The following is an 18705-nucleotide window of genomic DNA, read 5'->3' as shown; positions in this document are numbered from 1 at the left end:
GAGCTATCTTCCATTGGTTCGAATGGAGGGGAGAGAAACCCTCTAAGCACCGTGGACATGTCCCAAGTTGGAGTTCTATTCATTTTAGCTGGTCGAGCTCTTTTGAGTGACATTAGGAATCGCTTTATCAGCGGATCCTCTGCGAGTCTGATGTTCATGAATGAGGAAAGTTCTGCCACTTGTATCTTCAGTGTGCTTTGGGAGATATTTGTCTGCTCCATCTTGCAGGAAATCCAGAATTGTTGGGATTATCCCTCTGTTGGGACTTGGCTTGTTTTTGTTCCAGGAGATAAACTTTTTCCTCACTTTCTCGTAGACTGCCCTAGTCACGGGCTTCCTGCTGTCTAGAATGGTATTGATCACCTTGTCTGACAGCCCTTTGTACTGAAGTCTTACGCTTTCAGTAACCAAGCCGAAAGATTCAGGATTCTGTGATTCGGGTGGTTGACTGGGCCCTGTGATAGGAGATCTGGCTGATCCGTCAGTGTCAGTTGAGGTTGGATACTGAGGTTCTTCAAGTGGCTGAACCATGCCCTTTGGGGCCAGTGCGGGGCTATTAGTATCACCGTTGCTTTCTCCACCTTTATTTTTTTAATCACTCTTGGTATTATGGCAGTTGGAGGGAATGCATAACAGTTGCCATTCCAGCTTTAGCTGAAGGAATCTACTCCACTGTTGCCATCTGTGGGATCTAGTGAGAAGAATGTTGGCAATTTTGCAGATCTACATCGGATACCCCCCACTTTGGAGTGATTTGTGCGAAGGTAGTTTGGTTCAGTGACCACTCCGTCTGTTTTATGGTCTTCCAACTCAGGAAGTCTGCCAGCGTATGGTCTTTTCCTTTCAGGTGGATGCCTGATATTGACCTTATGTTTGATTCTGCCCATAGTAGAATGGTTTCTGTCATCTTCATCAAGCTCTGGGATTTTGTCCCTCCTTGCCTGTTTAGGTATGCCACAGTCGTGGCGTTGTCTGATTGTACTCTTACATCTTTCCCCTGTATTGCTGGTTTGAATGCTTTTAATGCTTCCCCCAGAGCTTTTAGTTCTTTCGTGTTTGAGGAGGCTAGGGACCATCTGGAACTCCATTCTCCCTGTGCGCAGAGGCCCTCCATGTGTGTCCCCCAGCCTGACTGGGTCAGATTGAGTCCATTTGCGCCCTTCGATATATCAAAGCGGATTGAGCCACCATTGGAGTGTTTGACTGTGGTTGTAACAGGGATGGACTTGTCTAGGAATGAGTGGTTACCATCCCACTGGGACAAAATGTAATTCTGTAGAGGTCTCATGTGAATCTGCTCCCATGTAATGGCTGGGATTGAAGACGTCATCAGTCCTAGGACTGCCATTCCTTGTCTGATTGTAATGGCGTTGGTCTCAGAGGTTACTGCCTGCGTGATTTTTTTCGTTCTTTTCCTCTGTTAGTAAGGTTTTGGTTAGTCTGGAATCCAGTACATAGCCCAAATATACCACTCTCTGGCTTGGGGTCATCTGTGATTTTTCTGCATTCACTATCCATCCCAGGTTTTGCAGATAGGACATACTTGTGCACAGGTTGTTCTCTAGGGTCTCTGCAAAGAACAGTAGATCGTCTAGGTATGGTATTATTCCAATGCCTTGTTGTTTTAGACCTTTTAGCGTTTCTGCCATTATCTTTGAGAAGATTCTGGGTGCTGAAAAGATGCCGAAAGGGAGAGCTGTTTATTGCAGGTTCAGAGTGGTTGCTGGCCCTTGTATTGCGAACCTTAGGAATTTTTGATGATCCTCCTTTATGGGGACATGTAGGTAGGCATCCTGTAGGTCTATTGTTGCCATGTCTCCCGTGGTAGGATGTTTCTGATCGAGTAAATAGACTCCATTCTGAATTTCTTGTATTTTATTCCTCTGTTGAGTGACTTGAGGTTCAGTATGAGCCTTAGTTTGCCTGACGGTTTTTTCTTTGTAAAGATATGGTAATAAAACCCCCTTTGTTCCTCTTGAGATACTTGGCGAATCACTTTCTGGTCTAGTAGATTCTTCAGGGACTCTAAAAAGGCCTTTGCTCGATCTTTGGTAGCATGGTTACTAGGTACTTGGTTGGGGGGGCGGGTGGAAAATTCTATCGCGTAGCCATCCATTATGGGGCGTATGATGAATTTGTTTTTTGTTGCTTCCATCCACTGGTGGGAAAGAGCTGCAAGTCTGCCCCCCACCTGATGACAGTCATTGTTTTTTTGTTCTTTGGGTTAGGGGGCTCGAGGATGAATTCATCCTTGCCTTTTTGTTTTGTTGTCCCTAGCGCTTCTTTGAACTGCCATTTTTCTTTCTGGCTTGGGGAAAACCCTTGTTCTTTGCTGCAGTCCTGTCTAGTACCGTTTCTAGTACAGGGCCGAACAGTAGCTCTCCAGTGAAAGGAATTCCGCACAGTCTGTTCTTAGAAGGGATATCACCTCCCCAGGATTTCAGCCACAGGGCTCTTCGGGCTGAGTAGTGCTGTGGCCCTTGATGATATTCTGACGGTTTCAGCTGAGGCATCTGCTAGAAAAACTGCCACTCTGGTTAGTGTAGGGATTGTTTTTTTATTAATTCTTCACTAGGTGTGTCACTTTCCAGTAGTTCCTGAAGCTGGGTTAACCAGATTAGCAGGGTGCGGGCTGTGCAGGTGGAAGCTATAGCTGGATTCAGATTCGCAGCCCCTGCTGCCCAGGCCCTCTTTAAAAGGGCTTCTATTTTCTTGTCCATGGGGTCGCTTAAGGTGCCCACGTCGTCAAAGGCCAAGTCATTGATTTATTTGTGACTTTTGCCAGAGAGGCATAGACTTTGGGGCATTTAGCCCAGGTTTTGGTGTCTGTCTCTGCAAATGGATATCTGCGCTTGACCGCAGCTGGTATGAAGAGTTTTCTCTCTGTCTTCCCACTCTTTTTTGATGATATCTTTAAGAGTTTGGTGCACAGGAAATGTTCTAGGTTTCAAAATTGCTGCTCCTGCTCACCCTCCCAAGGCCCACTGGGCTGAATGGGATGCTGGCAGGGGGTCTTCTGCAACTAGCACAGAGACCAGATTAAAATTATAAACGTTTCTTTGCAGCTCCTGTGCGTCCGGAGAAAACACAAACAACTGAGACACGCAGGCAAGACTGGAATTTATTAATAGTGGACGTTTCCCGTTTCAGGGAGGAGCCTATCTCTCGGACGCTGCCCTGGAAGACGATTTGAGAAAAAAATCTGCATGTTGTGGTGTGAACAGGGCACATAGAGAATCAATGTTTTCTTTGAGCCCTTGCAGAACAAAATACAGAAAAACTGACGTATCTGCACCATGGTATGAACGAGGCCTAAAAGGATGAAATGGAATTATTTGGAATCACCCCCACTCCAGGAGTCATTTATTAGTTTAGAAAGTTTTACAGACACTCACACAAAACAGACTGACCCCATCTTGTACCATTTTCCACATAAGTTGATCACAAGAGCAAGGGCTCATTTATACAAATTGCGATGCAGGAAACGTGCATTTCCCACATCACACGGGAAAGTGCTGCCCTTGTTAGACACGTACGGGTGCCATTAATAGCACCCCAAACATACCTAACAAACATGCAACTGTTGTGGCCACTAAAACACATGGTACTATTTGGTGCAGCACAATTTTTTTAACACGCTTTATTTTCATTCTTTACAAAGTGACATTGTGAAAGACAAGATATATATTGATACAAGACAATGTAACATGAGATTTGACAGGGAAAAGGTGCAGGTGATAGGTTAAAGACAGTAGGCACTTTTCTCAAGTTCCAAATAGGAACCGCCCATGGAGATCACAAAACTTTAATGAGGTTATACAACAGTATAAAATATTTGGTCAGTCCCTCTGTTCTAAAACATGAACTTCAAAACACAAAACGGAAAATAAGAAGATGGAAATAGAGCGGGAGAGAAGAAAAAAAAAACAAAAACACACAGTGGGTAGAGGAACAACCTCATGTCTAAAAGCTGGAAACATCAAAGAACAGGCATAAAAAAATAACTTGATTGTGTGCATTATTCATAGAGTTGTATTCTGGGGAAAAGGTATATTGCAGTAAAACCAGGTGCACATTAATCTTTCTTCCCGATAAGTAAGGGAGGCTGTGAGGCTCTCAGTGTCTGATGTCTTCTATTTCGGAAAACAACAAAGCAAGGTTGGGGGGGGGGGGGGGGGGTGCCTGTCTCCAGACAGCCACAATTGGCAGCCCACTGAAATGAATAGCCACAGGCTGCAATGCTCTGCTACCACACATTACTGTCTGAGTATACAATCTTCTTCAGATTTAAAAACTATGTAGTGTATGGCTCTACCCGATTGGATGGTTCATGCAGGTCCTGATAATACACGGTTTTCTCAGATCAGAAGTTGACATGGGAAGCCTAAAGCCTCGTACACACAATGAGAATATCGAACGAATGATAGCCCGTTATCTTTTTGCATGCTAGTCTCATATCAAAAGCAAATGGGTTACTAAAGTTACAAAAATTCTCATACGACAGAATACAGCTTCAGAAGTGATGTAATGTTTTGAACTGTAATGTATTCTTTCGTTTCCAAGCATGCGCCAGTCTTTGTCACTCAAATTTTTTCATCTTATTACAAGAAAATCATTTGTTCTGTTAGCTTCTGAGAACATTTTTCATGCTTGTCCCTTTGGAAATTTTTGCACAAACAGTCGTGCTCGGCTTTTGAAAGCTGTGTACTAATGAATGGATTAATCGGACGATCACTCTGAATGCATTTTTTTTCGTTCAATTTTCCAATCATACGTACTATAGTTGCATAATTTTAGTCAGGTTGAAAAAAGACAAGTCCATCTAGTTCAACCAAAAAAAAAAAAAATACTAGGCATAGGGCGGCACATGAACGTTAAAAAAAAGCCATTTTTTTTACTGATCTAATTGCATATACATACATTGTCATCTATGGAACAATGCACATAGCTGTATAAAGATCTGTAATACATTGATGCGTACAGAGCTGTAAAAATAAGGGCATAAAAATGTTACTAATCGTATTACGCTTTTTTTCTAGCACAGAAGTTCCTGCATAATGATCGTAAATACTTGCATAAAATTCTTCAGTTTTTTTCCCAGTACCTGCATCTGGCATACTTGCAACCATATGTCCTCACATGCCGATTTGTGGATTCTGTGTTACACATCTGAACACAGTGCATGTTTACACACCTGTGGGAATGTCTCAATTGAAAACAATGCAGCTGTGTTCAGATTCACAAATAAAAAATGCTTGTAAATGTGTTTTTTATGGGAATGTGAATGTGGCCTAGAAAATGTTATGTTTGAGTGCATTAACTCACACACGCATATATTGCAACACTGCCAATTAGAGAAGGATGAACAAGAAGTTATACATTTTACTCAGGATCTGTCAACATGATCCTGAGTATAAGGCCACATTCTCATCACTGTAACAAGGTGGCAAAAATTTGACCAATCATTAGGCCGTAAAAAACGCATTTACAATTATTTATTTACGGATCTGAATGCAGCTGCATGGTCTTCAATGGAAACATTAAAGTGGCTATCAAGCCAAGGCTATACTTGCATGAAGGAAAAAAAAAAAAAAAAAAAAAAAAACACAACACTTTTGAAAATCAGTATTATGAGGGCAATCTAATAATGTGCTAGTACACTTACCTACACTGTCCCTCGGCTCCCAGGTGGAGGCGATCTGTCCCTTTGGTAAGGGAATCAGGAAGTGAAGCCTTGTGGCTTCACAGCCTGGTTACCTACTGCGCATGTGCGAGTCACGCTGCATGATCTCACACTGGTCCCTGCTGTCTTCTGGGACCCGTGTCTCCCCCAGAAGACGGGGGGGGGGGGGGCCCGGACATGGCGTAGATAGCCGCAGATACTGCTGCGATCTATGCCCGGAAGTGGGAGCAAATACCTGGATTATACAGGTATCTGCTCCCCCCTGAAAGGTGCCAAATGTGACACCGGGGGGGGGGGGGGGGGGGTGGAATCCAAAGAGAGGAAGTTCCATTTTTGGGTGGAACTCCGCTTTAAATGTAAAAAAATAGATAGAGGAAGCTGGATGGGTAGTATAACACTATACAGGTAGTGTAGCATTGCGAGCGGATTCTCTTCCACTGTAGAAGTTATCCTTCCACATCTCAGCACTGAGCACCGTAGGGATGGTGTATAGTTGTAATAGTTAACAGCCAGGGATCTTTGGGTGGGTATCCACAACGTTGCTAGGCTATGCCGAGCGATTCACCTGCACTGTGGCTGTGTAATGTCTCCTGTCAGGCTGCAGCCATAATGTGCTTCTAGATGGATAATATAGTGGGAGTGAGCTGCTGCACCATGTGACCCTGGTACAGGAAGTACGATTTTCGTACAACCTGTGGACTGTGTGTACGGGCCTTTAGGCTTCTTTCACATAGCTGTAAAAAACAAAAATACACAACACACATTTGTGTGTGTGTGTTTTTTTTTTTTTTTTATTAAGGATCTAAACACAGCTGCACTGTTTTTAATGGAGCCATACAGGTGTGTAAACATGAACTGTATTCAGATCTGCAACACAAAATCCAAAAATCTGCATCTAAGAACATGTGCTTTTTGTGCTTGCGCGTATAAAATCACATAGATCCCTTTCACACTGAGGTGTTTTTCAGGCGCTAAAGGGTTAAAACTGGCGCCTATAAAGCGCCTGAAAAATGCCTCCCCTGCAGCCCCAGCCTGAGAGCCCAAGTGCTTTCACACTGGAGCGGTGCGCTTGCAGGCGTTCGAAAAAGTCCTGCAAGCAGCATCTTTTGGGCGGTACGGAAGCGGTGAATACACCGCTCCTCCACCGCCCCTGCCATTGAAATCAATGGACACCGCTGCTGAAGCGCCTGCAAAGGAGATTTGAGGGCGTTATTAACCCTTTATTCGGCTGCTAGCAGGGGTTAAAAGCGCCCTGCTAGCAGCCGAAAAGCGCTGCTATTACAGCGGTAAAGCGCCGCTTTACCGATAACGACCCCGCCCCCAGTGTGAAAGTACTCAGAGGTGCACCAAATGGAAATTTTGGTGCCAAAACCGAAAATGACAGTTTTTAACCACTTCAATACAGGGCACTTTCATCCCCTTCCTGTCGCATTTTGAATGAGAATTGCGCAGGCATGCAACACTGGACCCAAATTACATTTTTAGCATTTTTTTTTTTTTTAACACAAATAGGAGCTATCTTTTGGTGGTAATCGCCACTGGGGTTTTTATTTTTTATGCTACAAATTAAAAAAAGACTGAAAATTTAAAAAAATAAATAAATAAATGCATTTTTCTTAGTTTCTGTTATAAAATTTTGCCAGTAAGTAATTTTCTTCATAAATTTTGACCAAAAACGATACTGATACATTTCTTTGGTAAAAGTAACCCAAATCAGGTTTTATTTGGTGCTGGTGGTAATAGGGGACATACAGATGTTATATGGGGACACTGACATGTGTATGGGGACAGGGATATCAGTGGTGCTTGGTGTACTGTTTGCGGGTGGGGGGAGATGTGACAGCTCTCTGCATAAAATCATCCTCACACAGAGCTGTCACTGAGCTGCAGATTCCCCCTCTCTCCCCCCGCACTGAGCTGCAGATTCCCCCTCTCCCCCCCCCGCACTGAGCTGCAGATTCCCCCTCTCCCCCCCCGCACTGAGCTGCAGATTCCCCCTCTCCCCCCCCGCACTGAGCTGCAGATTCCCCCTCTCCCCCCCCCCGCACTGAGCTGCAGATTCCCCCTCCCCCCCCCCGCACTGAGCTGCAGATTCCCCCTCCCCCCCCCCCGCACTGAGCTGCAGATTCCCCCTCCCCCCCCCCCCGCACTGAGCTGCAGATTCCCCCTCTCCCCCCCCCCCGCACTGAGCTGCAGATTCCCCCTCTCCCCCCCGCACTGAGCTGCAGATTCCCCCTCTCCCCCCCGCACTGAGCTCGGTGGGGAGAGCGGTCACAGAGACGTCTGTTTACATTGTGACGGCTGTCATTGGACACAACCGTCACGTGATCAGGAGGGCCAATCACAGTGCTCATATCCCGATCTCTGCTTGGCTGAATCCTGGGGCCACGCTGCAAGCACTCATTCTGAGGACGTTCCTGAACGTCCACTCAGAACGAGGAAAGGACCACCCGGCAGTTTATGTGCAGTGGCCGGGTGGGAGGAGAGCTATACATAGATATCTATTCTATATTTTTTTTTTTTTTTTATTAGGGCTGCAACTAACAATTATTTTCGTAATCGATTAGTTGGCCGGTTAATCGGTTAAAATCATAAAAAAAAAAAAAAAAAAACAACGTAATACCCAATTTTTTCGTTTATTTAAAGTAATAATGAAAGTTATGGGGCACTATTTCTCTCGGGAACACCAATGATGGGGCAGCATTATTCCTCCCGGAAACACCAATGATGAGGCAGCATTATTCCACCCGGGAACACCAATGATGGGGCACTATTCCTCCCGGGAACACCAATGATGGGGCACTAGTCCACCCAGGAACACCAATGATGGGGCACTATTACCCCCCCTCCCAGGAACACCAATGATGGGGCACTATTACCCCCCCCCCGGAACATCAATGGGGCACTATTTCCCCCCCTCCCAGGAAAACCAATGATGGGGCACTATTCCACCCAACCCCAGAACACAAATGATGGGGCACTCCCCTCCCAGAAATACTTAGAATCATGGGGCACTTGTCATAGAAATTAGAAATGTACCATACTGACTGAGTTGTATAGCCATTAGCCGCTACCTTATCACTTCAGTGTGCAGCTCTGCTCTCAAGGCTGCTTCTTACCTTTCTCTCTGTCTATTCCCTCAAGGCAGCAGTGGGCGGGGCTGAGAATCAGTGGGGAGCTGAGGCGCAGACGTGCCTGGTCACATACGGCGCCGCCTTGTACAGGAGGATTCTAACGGACTGGCAGGGAGGAAGGTGCGGACCAACTTGTCGATTAATCGTTTCAGTATTATATTTTTTCTTTTTTTTCCAACTTTTAAATTAATATCGTGAATTTACTGTCCGCCCCTTTAGCGCAAGAAAAGTTCAAGAAAAATGCATCCCTTTAAAGTCTATGCATATCTTCACAATGATCCTTTGCGCTTCCATTGTGGTGTTAGTGCTTGCTGCATTTCTGGTCAGTTAAACAGGTTGTAAATCCTCGTGTTTTTTCACCTTAATGCATCACTAAACAGCCCCCCTCCCCGTTTTACTCACCTGAGCCCATTTGTTTCCTCGCCGGAGACGCGCTCTACCTCTCTGGCCTGGGTTCTCGGCTCTTGATTGGATAGATTGATAGCAGCGCATCCACTGGCTCCCACTGCTGTCAATCAAATTCAATGACACGGGCACCGGGGCCAAGTCCGGCATTATGTGTCTATGGATGCCCACACGATAACCCCCAGGGAGAGAGCTTCTCCTATGGGGTTTACCAATGTGGGGGGGAGGGGGGGGGAGCCGCGAGCGCCATTGGAGGACCCCAGAAGACGATGATTGGGGCCATTCTGTGCAAGACGAACTACAATGGAGGCAAGTACATTTTTTTTTTTTTTTTTTAAACACACACCTTCCATGCATTGAATCAAAAAAGGGGAAAATAAAAGGGAAGTGGGACTTTAAATGAAACACTTGGTTGCAGAAAGGTAGATAGGTGAAAAAATATAAAAAGTTTTATTAATTGCCATCCAAAATAGACATCCATAACATTTGATTACAACAATAATAAATATACATTGATACATGGTATAGATTCATAAAAACAGTATCATGTAGAATGGCAATTAATCATCCCTCCAGAATTCACCAATATGGTCATTATAAAAACAGTAATGCACCGTAAAACTTGCAAAACCCATGGTCTTGTTGATCCTAATAAGGGTATTAAATGTAAACTTGGTATTGTGGTAATATTGGAAGTAAGACGTATGGCAGCTCTACGCGTTTCGTGGCTAGAGGGCCACTCGTCAGGAGCAAGCACAAGATATCTCTATAAGAAAAGGATGAAGTATTATGGTAAGGTAGGTAAGTATAATAATGGGGTATAAAACCCTCAACTCAATTAAATTACCTGTTACTAGAGGGTATCAGTATGGTCGTGGTGCGAAAGCGGGGTACCAAACTCTCCGGGTAAATGCTCCCAACCGGGAGCCGCGGCGGACATATCATCCAAGATACCCAGGTAGGCGTCGGCCAGAGCAGGCACAAGAAGGCAAGGCAACCTGGGGAGGAATGGAAGGTATTCCATATAACCTGGACAGGAATGGATGGGGGGGGGGGGGGAAACATTGTGTGAGTGAAGCCAATTGGAGGGCGGTGGGGAAAGTGAAGAACTGGCCAGTGAGGCCTAACGGTGGGTAGGAAGAGAAAGGGAGAGGTGAATGATGGTGATAACCACCCATCAGAAGTGAGACGTGCAAATCAGGGGGAAGGTGAAAGTGGTGAGGTAGGGAAAAGGGGATATGTTAGTGACTACTGTGAGGAAGACAAAGAAAAAAGTGATGAGGATAGATGAATTACCTGAGTGAGGATGGCTGAATGCAGCAGCCATGTGTGCTGTTCAAGTATGAAAAGTGAAGGAAGCCTTGTCAACCGGCATCCGCCCTAGGGACGCCCATATGGGCGCCGGGACGATGACGCCGCCGACGTCACGCCAGCGCAGCAGAGGGGGGGATGGGGGAAGACCGGCGGCAGGAGGAGTCCAGCAGACGCTCAATCCTCCGCCATCGGAGGTTCCCCGTTATGCTCGCGAGCGTGGTAACCACAAACATGGGCGGGCCCGCGCTGAGTGCGCGCCGTACGTCCAGTCTGGGATGCGCAACGTTGACGTGCAGTGACGGCAAAAAATTCTGGAGGGATGATTAATTGCCATTCTACATGATACTGTTTTTATGAATCTATACCATGTATCAATGTATATTTATTATTGTTGTAATCAAATGTTATGGATGTCTATTTTGGATGGCAATTAATAAAACTTTTTATATTTTTTCACCTATCTACCTTTCTGCAACCAAGTGTTTCATTTAAAGTCCCACTTCCCTTTTATTTTCCCCTTTTTTGATACATGACAGGGATGGAAACTTGTAGCCTTACCAGGCCACAGTTTCATATAAAGTCCCGAGGGATGGAACAATGGTGTTCTACCAAACCATTTGTTCATTCAAAATCCCTATTTATTTCCCTTCAACCCCATTCCATGCATTGAAAACGTAGCAAGAACCCATGTTACGTTTTTGAGTCACATGTCCAATGAAAAACACATCGTAAGCATAGTAACATCCTGGTAAAATCATGCGAGTTTTCTGCGCCATTATCAACACCTTTTTCTCTTAGTGACAAAATGCTGATAACCATTTTCAGAAATGTTTTGGCCATCGAAATTTCGGTGCATCTCTAAAATCATGTGTTTATAAGTATGCAAGTTAAACTGGTTGTAAACGTCAGACATGAAATATGAACACAGCATTTCTCTATAGCGTGTACTTGTCTCAGTTAAAAGCACCAATTGTCATTTCTGTCTGCTGCTTCGTTCCTCTGCAATAAGTAGGAATCACTTCTGACAAGTTTTCTTGACACTAGAGCTGAACAATTAATCATTAAAAAAAAAAAAATTGCAATCTCGATTCAACCCCCTCACAATCCTAACCTGGCATTTCCATGATTCATGTAACAAGTGCAGAGCTGTTCTCTACTCACATCTGTCAAAAAAAAAAAAAAAAGTCAGCTGGCAAAATTTGTCACAACATTGCTCAGCGCTAGATAGATAAAAAGAAACATTGTAAAATTGAGTTCCTTTAGATCAAAGGGATTAACTTCGGTCTGCAAATGAGGTCAGTTTAACCACTTAAAGCAGAGTTCTGCTAAAAAAAAAGTCTGCAGCAACAAATAATCGGACACTTACCTGTCCCAGGGTCCAGCAAGCGGCCCTGCTCCTCTCCCCCTCCTCTCTGCGGCACCGGCTTTGTAAGGGTACCAGCTCCCGCTTCCCCCCCCCCCCCCCAAAAAAAAAAAATTACATGCCAAATGTGGCATGTCAGAGGGTCACCTCCCTTAACCTCTTGACATCCCTCGACTTTCGCGGGTTATATCTGAATGATGCCTGAGGCTACAGACATCATTCAAATACCGGCATTTTCAGCCGGCGATTCCGTACACCATAAGAATGATCATAGCGGCTGTTCCGCCGCTTAATCGTTCTTACGGGCGGCGAGAGGGGACTTCCCCCCCTCCCGCCGCCCTCAGGTGCTTCTACCAACTCACCTCAGCGATCGGTGAGTCGGAGAGCGGATCCGCCGGCGCCGGATGTGGATCATAGAGATTTCCGGCGGACCAGATGGTCGCGGGAGTCTCTATGATCGTTCGGAGGCCGGGCGCGATGTTATGACGTCACACCCGGCCTCTGTATTAAAAAAAACGGCGCAGCTTCGGCTGGGAAGCGGTGATCGTTTTTTTTTATTTTATTTTAGGCTTCCCAGCCTAGAGGTGAGATGTGAGTCTTATTGACCCCATATCTCACTGTAAAGAAGACCGATCATGTCATATTCCTATTACAAGGGATGTTTACATTCCTTGTAATAGGAATAAAAGTGATCCAAAAAAAAATCTTTTAAAAAAGTGTCAAAATAAAAAATTTTAAGTAAAATTAACAATAAAAAAAAAAAAAAAAAAAAATTTTAAAGCGCCCCTGTCCCCGTGAGCTCGCACGCAGAAGCGAATGCATACGTAAGTCTCGCCCACATATGAAAACGGTGTTCAAACCACACATGTGAGGTATCGCCGCGAACGTTAGAGCAAGAGCAATAATTTTGGCCCTAGACCTCCTCTGTAACTCAAAACATGTAACCAGTAAAAAAAATTTTAAAGCGTCGCCTATGGGGATTTTTAAGTACCAAAGTTTGGCGCCATTCCACGAGTTTGTGCAATTTTGAAGCGTGACATGTTAGGTATCTATTTACTCAGCGTAACTTCATCTTTCACACAATGCAAAAAAATTTGGCTAACTTTGCTGTTTTGCTTTTTTTTAAAGCATGAAACGGTTTTTTTTTTTTTTTTTTTAAAAAACACGTTCGAAAAACTGCTGCGCAAATACCGCGCAAGATAAAAAGTTGCAATGACCGCCATTGTATTCTCTAGGGTCTCTGCTAAAAAAACATATATAATGTTTGGGGGTTCTATGTAATTTTATAGCAAAGAAATTATGATTTTTGACATGTAGGAGCGAAGTGTCAGAATTGGCCTGGATGCGAAGTGGTTAAAGTGGACGTTCCATTTTTGGGTGGAACTCTGCTTTAAAGACTAAGCCTTTTTCTGACACTTTTTGCTTACAGGTTAAAATCAGTATTTTTTGCTAGAAAAATTAATTAGAACCCTCAAACATTATACAGTATATATTGTTTTTAGCAGAGACCCTAGAAAATAAAATGGTGGTCTTTGCAATATTTTATGTCACATTGTATTTGCGCAGCAGTCTTTCAAAAGCATTTTTTTTGGAAAAAGATACACTTTAATGAATTAAAAAAACTAAAAAACAGTAAAGTTAGCCCAATTTTTTTGTATAATGTGAAAGATGATGTTACGCCGAGAATCGTGATCTTTATTCTAAACAAAAAAATTTTGATTCTCATTTTAGCCAGAATCGTGCAGCTCTACCTGACACCCAGAGAAAAAAGGTGACAGGGGAGGGAGCTCCAACTGATTGACAGCCACAGCTCTGTTCCTGTGTGAAGGGGGGTGCCCCCCCCCCCCCCTCCAATCAGCGCTCCACAGAGTGGAACTTCAGCTCTCGGCCCCCTTTTTTCTGAACTTTCAGACAAGTTTTATAAATTCTGGACTCTGAACAGATATAGAAAAGAGAATACTGTAGATAGACAGATACAACGTATGTATAAGGATTTGTTTCATCTGTGTCACCTGAGGAAAGTCCTGTCATTGGGTGTATGTAAGGGTTTACAACCACTACATAAAGGGGGGGGGGGGGGACTATTTTGTACTCATATACATCGATATTGCAAGTTTTTTAATCACTTCTCATCCTGCGCATAGCAATATGACAGCCGCAAGGTGGTTCCGCCATCCCAGGCAGCCATCATACGACAAGGCTTCCCAGCTGTCTGGGGGGCACGCGCCTGCCATGTCACTCGGGAGCCAATGCAAAGTGCCGGGACATCCGCCAGGCACCCACGATTGCTCGTCGCAGAGCGGGGACGTGGATCTATGTGTGTAAACACACAGATCGACGTCCTGTCAGGGGAGAGGAGACAGATCGTGTGTTCCTTGTATAAAGGAACACCGAGCGGTCACCTCCCCCAGTCAGTCCCCTACAGTTATAATCACTCCCTAGGTAAGTAATCAGTGGGGGGGGGGGGGGGGACGCAGATCGCCGCCATTACTAGAAAAATAGTAATAATAATAATGCCATAAATCTATCCCCTATTTTGTAGGCGCTATAACTTTTGAACAAACCAATCAATATACGCTTATTGCGATTTTTTTTTACCAAAGATATGTAGAAGAATATATATCGACCTAAAGAGTGGAAGAATTTTTTTTTTTTTTTTTTTTAATCAGGATATTTATTATAGCAAAAAGTAAAAAATGTGGGTTTTTTCAAAATTTTCACTTTTTTTTTTTTTTTTTGTTTATAGCGCAAAAAATTAAACTCTGCAGAGGTAATCAAATACCACCAAAAGAAAGCTCTATTTGTGGGGAAAAAAAAAAAAAAAAAAAGAAGGATGATCAAAATTTCATATGAGTACAGTGTTGACCGTGCAATTGTCATTCAAAATGTTACAGCGCTGAAAGCTGAAAATTGGCCTGGGCAGGAAGGGGTGACAATGCCCTGTATTGAAGCGGTTAAAGATCACTAACTATGCAAGAACTTTTCTCCTAGAAAACAGATGTGGAGTAACATCAGTGAAATTTTTAAGGCTGTGTGAATGAAGCCTTATACAGATAAGTAAACATGCACTGCGTTCATATCCTTAATACAAAAAAAAAATAAAAAAACCCTGCCAGACAATAGCATAATGTGCTAGTATGCATTGCATACTAGCACATTATGAAATACCTTAGAACCAAGCTCCTGCTCTTTCTGGTTCACGGGCCCTGGTGCTGTGGGTCGCCAGAGCCACATTGACGTCACTCCCGCGCATGCTGGGAGTGACTGAAGATCAGCCAGACCTTCAAAGCGCATGCAGTCAGCATGCAGGGTGAATATCTCCTATACCGTGGAGGTTTAGGAGATATTCATTTTACCTACTGGTAAGCCTTAGGCCCCTTTCACACTGGGGTGGATTGCAGGCACTATTGCGCTAAAAATAGCGCCTGCAAACCAACCTGAAACTGCCACTGCTCGGGCTTTCACACTGGAGCAGTGCGCTGGCAGGAGGGAAAAAACTCCTGCAAACAGCATCTTTGGAGCGGTGAAGGAGCAGTGTGTATACACCGCTCCTGCCCATTGAAATCAATAGGGCAGCGCGGCTATACTGCCGGCATAGCGCCGCTTTTAAGCCTTTCTCGGCCGCTAGCGGGGGGGTAAAACGGCCCCACCCCCCCAGCGGCCGAATACTGCCGCTAAAACGAAGGTAAAGCGCCGCTAATAAAAGTGGCGCTTTACCGCCGACGCACCTCCCGCCCCAGTGTGAAAGGGGCCTTATTGTAGGCTTACCTGTGGGTAAAAATGACCAAGCGGGGTATACAACCGCTTTAGTGATCAGTACAATGATTACGGCCATTTGAATGCAGCCTTATGGCCCCTACACACGATATGTATATTGTACGAAAAATGACGTCCGAGGAAGAATCGTACAATTTTCGGATCGTGTGTACACTACGACAGCCGATCACGACAGTTCATCGATATTATTTGATCGGACATGCACGAAAATTTTCCTCGTACATCTCAGGCACAGATTTTTGAATACCGTTCATGTGTATACACCTGTGGGAATGTCCCCAATGAACACAGGGGAGCCGCATACAGAGCAATAAAAAAAAAAAAAAAAAAAAAAAAAAAAAGGAAGGATTGCAAGCTTAAGTTCAAATTGAAGTGATTTAACGTGAGATCTGACAAATCGGCGGCAACGTCCGAATCGGTGCAGCACCACACGATTCCCAAAAGTAATTTCTGTACTACTTTTGACGATTTTGGGGTGTGATTTCCAGACATCTGTGCAGCACCCCGCACAGATGTCTCTGAAATCGCCCCGAAGGTGAGACTGACATGTGGGAATGAAATGGTGTGAGTTCAGCTGTACTCGCACTATTTCATTCCCGCTGTGAACCTTAGGTAGGCTAGATGTGTTTTCTATGGCCGTGTGAGTGAGACCTTCCCATCTGTAATGATTAGGTCCGTGTGCAGCTGGCCTATAGGGAACATGCAGCACCTGTACTGGGAGTGTGGGCCTGGCAAGCTCAGGTCTGCTCAGCCACTCTCCATCACAATCAGCAGATATGATGATGTAAGAGCTCAGCCCAGTGTGTTACCTTGTGTTCAGCCTGTCAGGGACATACAGAAGAGCCCCAGGGCTGTGACTGTCTACTGAGGACATGAAGCACACTGTGAAGGTGTCCGCCTCCTGAACACACAGGTGACCCCCCTCAGTACATGAAGAGTGGGTGGTGAGGAGAGCTGGGACCGAACACTAGGCCAGCCACATCCAGGAGCAACAGGCGGCCCCTCAGCCAATCACAGGCCAGTATCCAAGGCACCGCGGAGACTCCAGACCCCAAATAAGAGCGCCAAGAGGTCGTACGCCGAGAGCCAGCCAATCAGCACCGCCCACACAAACCGGACCTCCGTGGGTACACCGTACATTTAACACAAGCCCTCCTCCTTACCAGTTCCAGTAGAAGCGTCAGACATTCGGGCCCGAAGCAGACGAGGACACCTGAGAGACTCCAGGTAGAAGAGGCGGTCGAGAAGCAGCTCATACACTCATTAAGCAGCTGTGTGATGAGAAGCCTCAGGATCCGCTATTCAGCGCATGCGCCGCAGCCTTTCTCTCTCCCTGTACCCTGCCAGCCAGCCTACCTAGCGCTGTGTGCCTAGGAAGACGGACAAGTGTGAACGTCATCGAATCCCTCCCTGTATTCTCCGCCCATCTCCATAGGATGGGCGGGAGCGCCACGTGACGTCAGCGACTGTTTAAAGGGATGGGTTAGGTTACTGAAACTGCTGTGCGATGTAAACAGAAACTGATTGGTGAGACGATCATCCCGGCCATGGAATCCGTCAGGATGTGGCTGGGAAATGACAAATACAAGATGCAGATCTATACAGGGTGGTTAGATGAGAATATTGCCCAGTACAGTGATCCAAAGACATTCATCGATTATGTATTGCAGCAGTGATGATGAGCAACAAACTTTCATCTGTGTGTACACCATGGGAATGAGGGACACCTACTAGCAATGTATGCAGGCATAGGACACGCCCCTTTAAATGAGAATTAACCCCCCCCCCCCCAAAAAAAAAAGGTTAATTAAATCCACAAGGGCTTTTTTTTACCACTAATATTCCTTTATATTTGCTTTTACAATTTACAAATGCAGCAATTTAGAATATGGATGAAAGGTTTAGCACTGGGAAACACTTTTTGAAAGATTAAAAGTGCATTTTATATACAATTATATAGATCAGAACCAAATGAGGAGAAAAGAGGGACTTTGTTCAAAATGAGGGACAGTCCCTCGAAATCACGGACAGTTGGGAGCTATGGGATTGTAAAGGAGCATGTTCCTAGTAATCAATCAGCTTCCAGCATTAATTTTCAGCCCTGGTTCACACTTGAGTGTTTTGACATGTCAAATCGGCAGCAATTGCCATCAATGGCACCGTCCCTACTCGGTGCGACGCTGCACCGATTTCAAAACATAGTTTTTGTATTACTTTTTGTGAGTTCGGGCTGCGATTTACATTGAAACCTCCAGAGGTGTCTCTGAAATCGGGACTGACATGCAGGAGTGAAATCGTGCGAGTTCAGCTTCATTCCTGCAGTTCAATGTGACAGGGGGAATGAAAATGGTGCAAGTTCACCTGAACTCGTACGATTTCATTCCCGCATGTCAGTCCTGACTTCGGGGGCGATTTCAGAGACATCTGTGTGGGTTGCTGCACAGATGTCTATGGAAATCGCACCCCAATGTTGCCAAAATTAGTACAGAAACTACTTTAGGCAATTGTCAATGTAAATTGCAGCCAGAAATCGCAAAAAGTAGTACAGGAACTGCTTTTTGAAATTGGTGCGGCGTTGCCCCCATTAGGACGGTGCCATAACAAAATGGAAAAAGACGTGAGAGTCGACTAGGCTGGATACCCCACAAATATACAGAAAATGGAAGTTTCCTCGGGGGAGTTTTAAGCAGCAAAAACGTCTATGAGAAAAATAGCTGATTAAGAATCTTTTATTCAAACAAGGAATAAATACAATTGAACAGAAAATGTAAAAAATATGTTGTGGCTAGCGACACAGACAACAAACACCAAACAAGAGCCATCGCCAATGGTAAACAATACCCCAAGGAAAGAATGGTTTATCAAATACATAGTGACATTTCTATCCACATGAATACCCCGATGCATTTCAACCTTTTCATTTCTGGTCTTCTTCAGGGGATTTTTAATTCTAGAAGATATATCAATAAGTTCTATTTTTAAACAACGTTATTAACATTTTGCAGTATACAAAGTGTTATTAAATGCTT

General features: G+C 44.7%; 1 protein-coding gene across 4 annotated transcripts in view; it reads right to left on the bottom strand.

Annotated features, from left to right (window-relative positions):
• The window catches only part of TMEM184B (transmembrane protein 184B), a 315991-nt gene extending 298891 nt beyond the window's left edge, over positions 1 to 17100 (bottom strand). For 2 of the 4 annotated variants that reach the window (XM_073592591.1, XM_073592589.1), the window contains exon 1: positions 16840 to 17098. Coding sequence is in view for 3 of the 4 variants with exons in the window: in XM_073592589.1 (XP_073448690.1) it covers positions 16840 to 16932 (93 nt within the window). In the remaining variant the exon portion in view is untranslated. Of the gene's footprint in view, positions 1 to 16839 lie in introns of all 4 variants that reach the window. The other 2 variants (XM_073592592.1, XM_073592590.1) reach the window with 2 other exon arrangements.
• Positions 17101 to 18705: the final 1605 nt, after the last annotated feature.

The sequence above is a fragment of the Aquarana catesbeiana genome, linkage group LG07 (assembly GCF_042186555.1).
Source record: "Aquarana catesbeiana isolate 2022-GZ linkage group LG07, ASM4218655v1, whole genome shotgun sequence".
Lineage (NCBI taxonomy): Eukaryota > Metazoa > Chordata > Amphibia > Anura > Ranidae > Aquarana > Aquarana catesbeiana.
The sequence above is the reverse complement of the archived record's forward strand: the minus strand, read 5'-3'. Positions and strand labels throughout refer to the sequence as shown.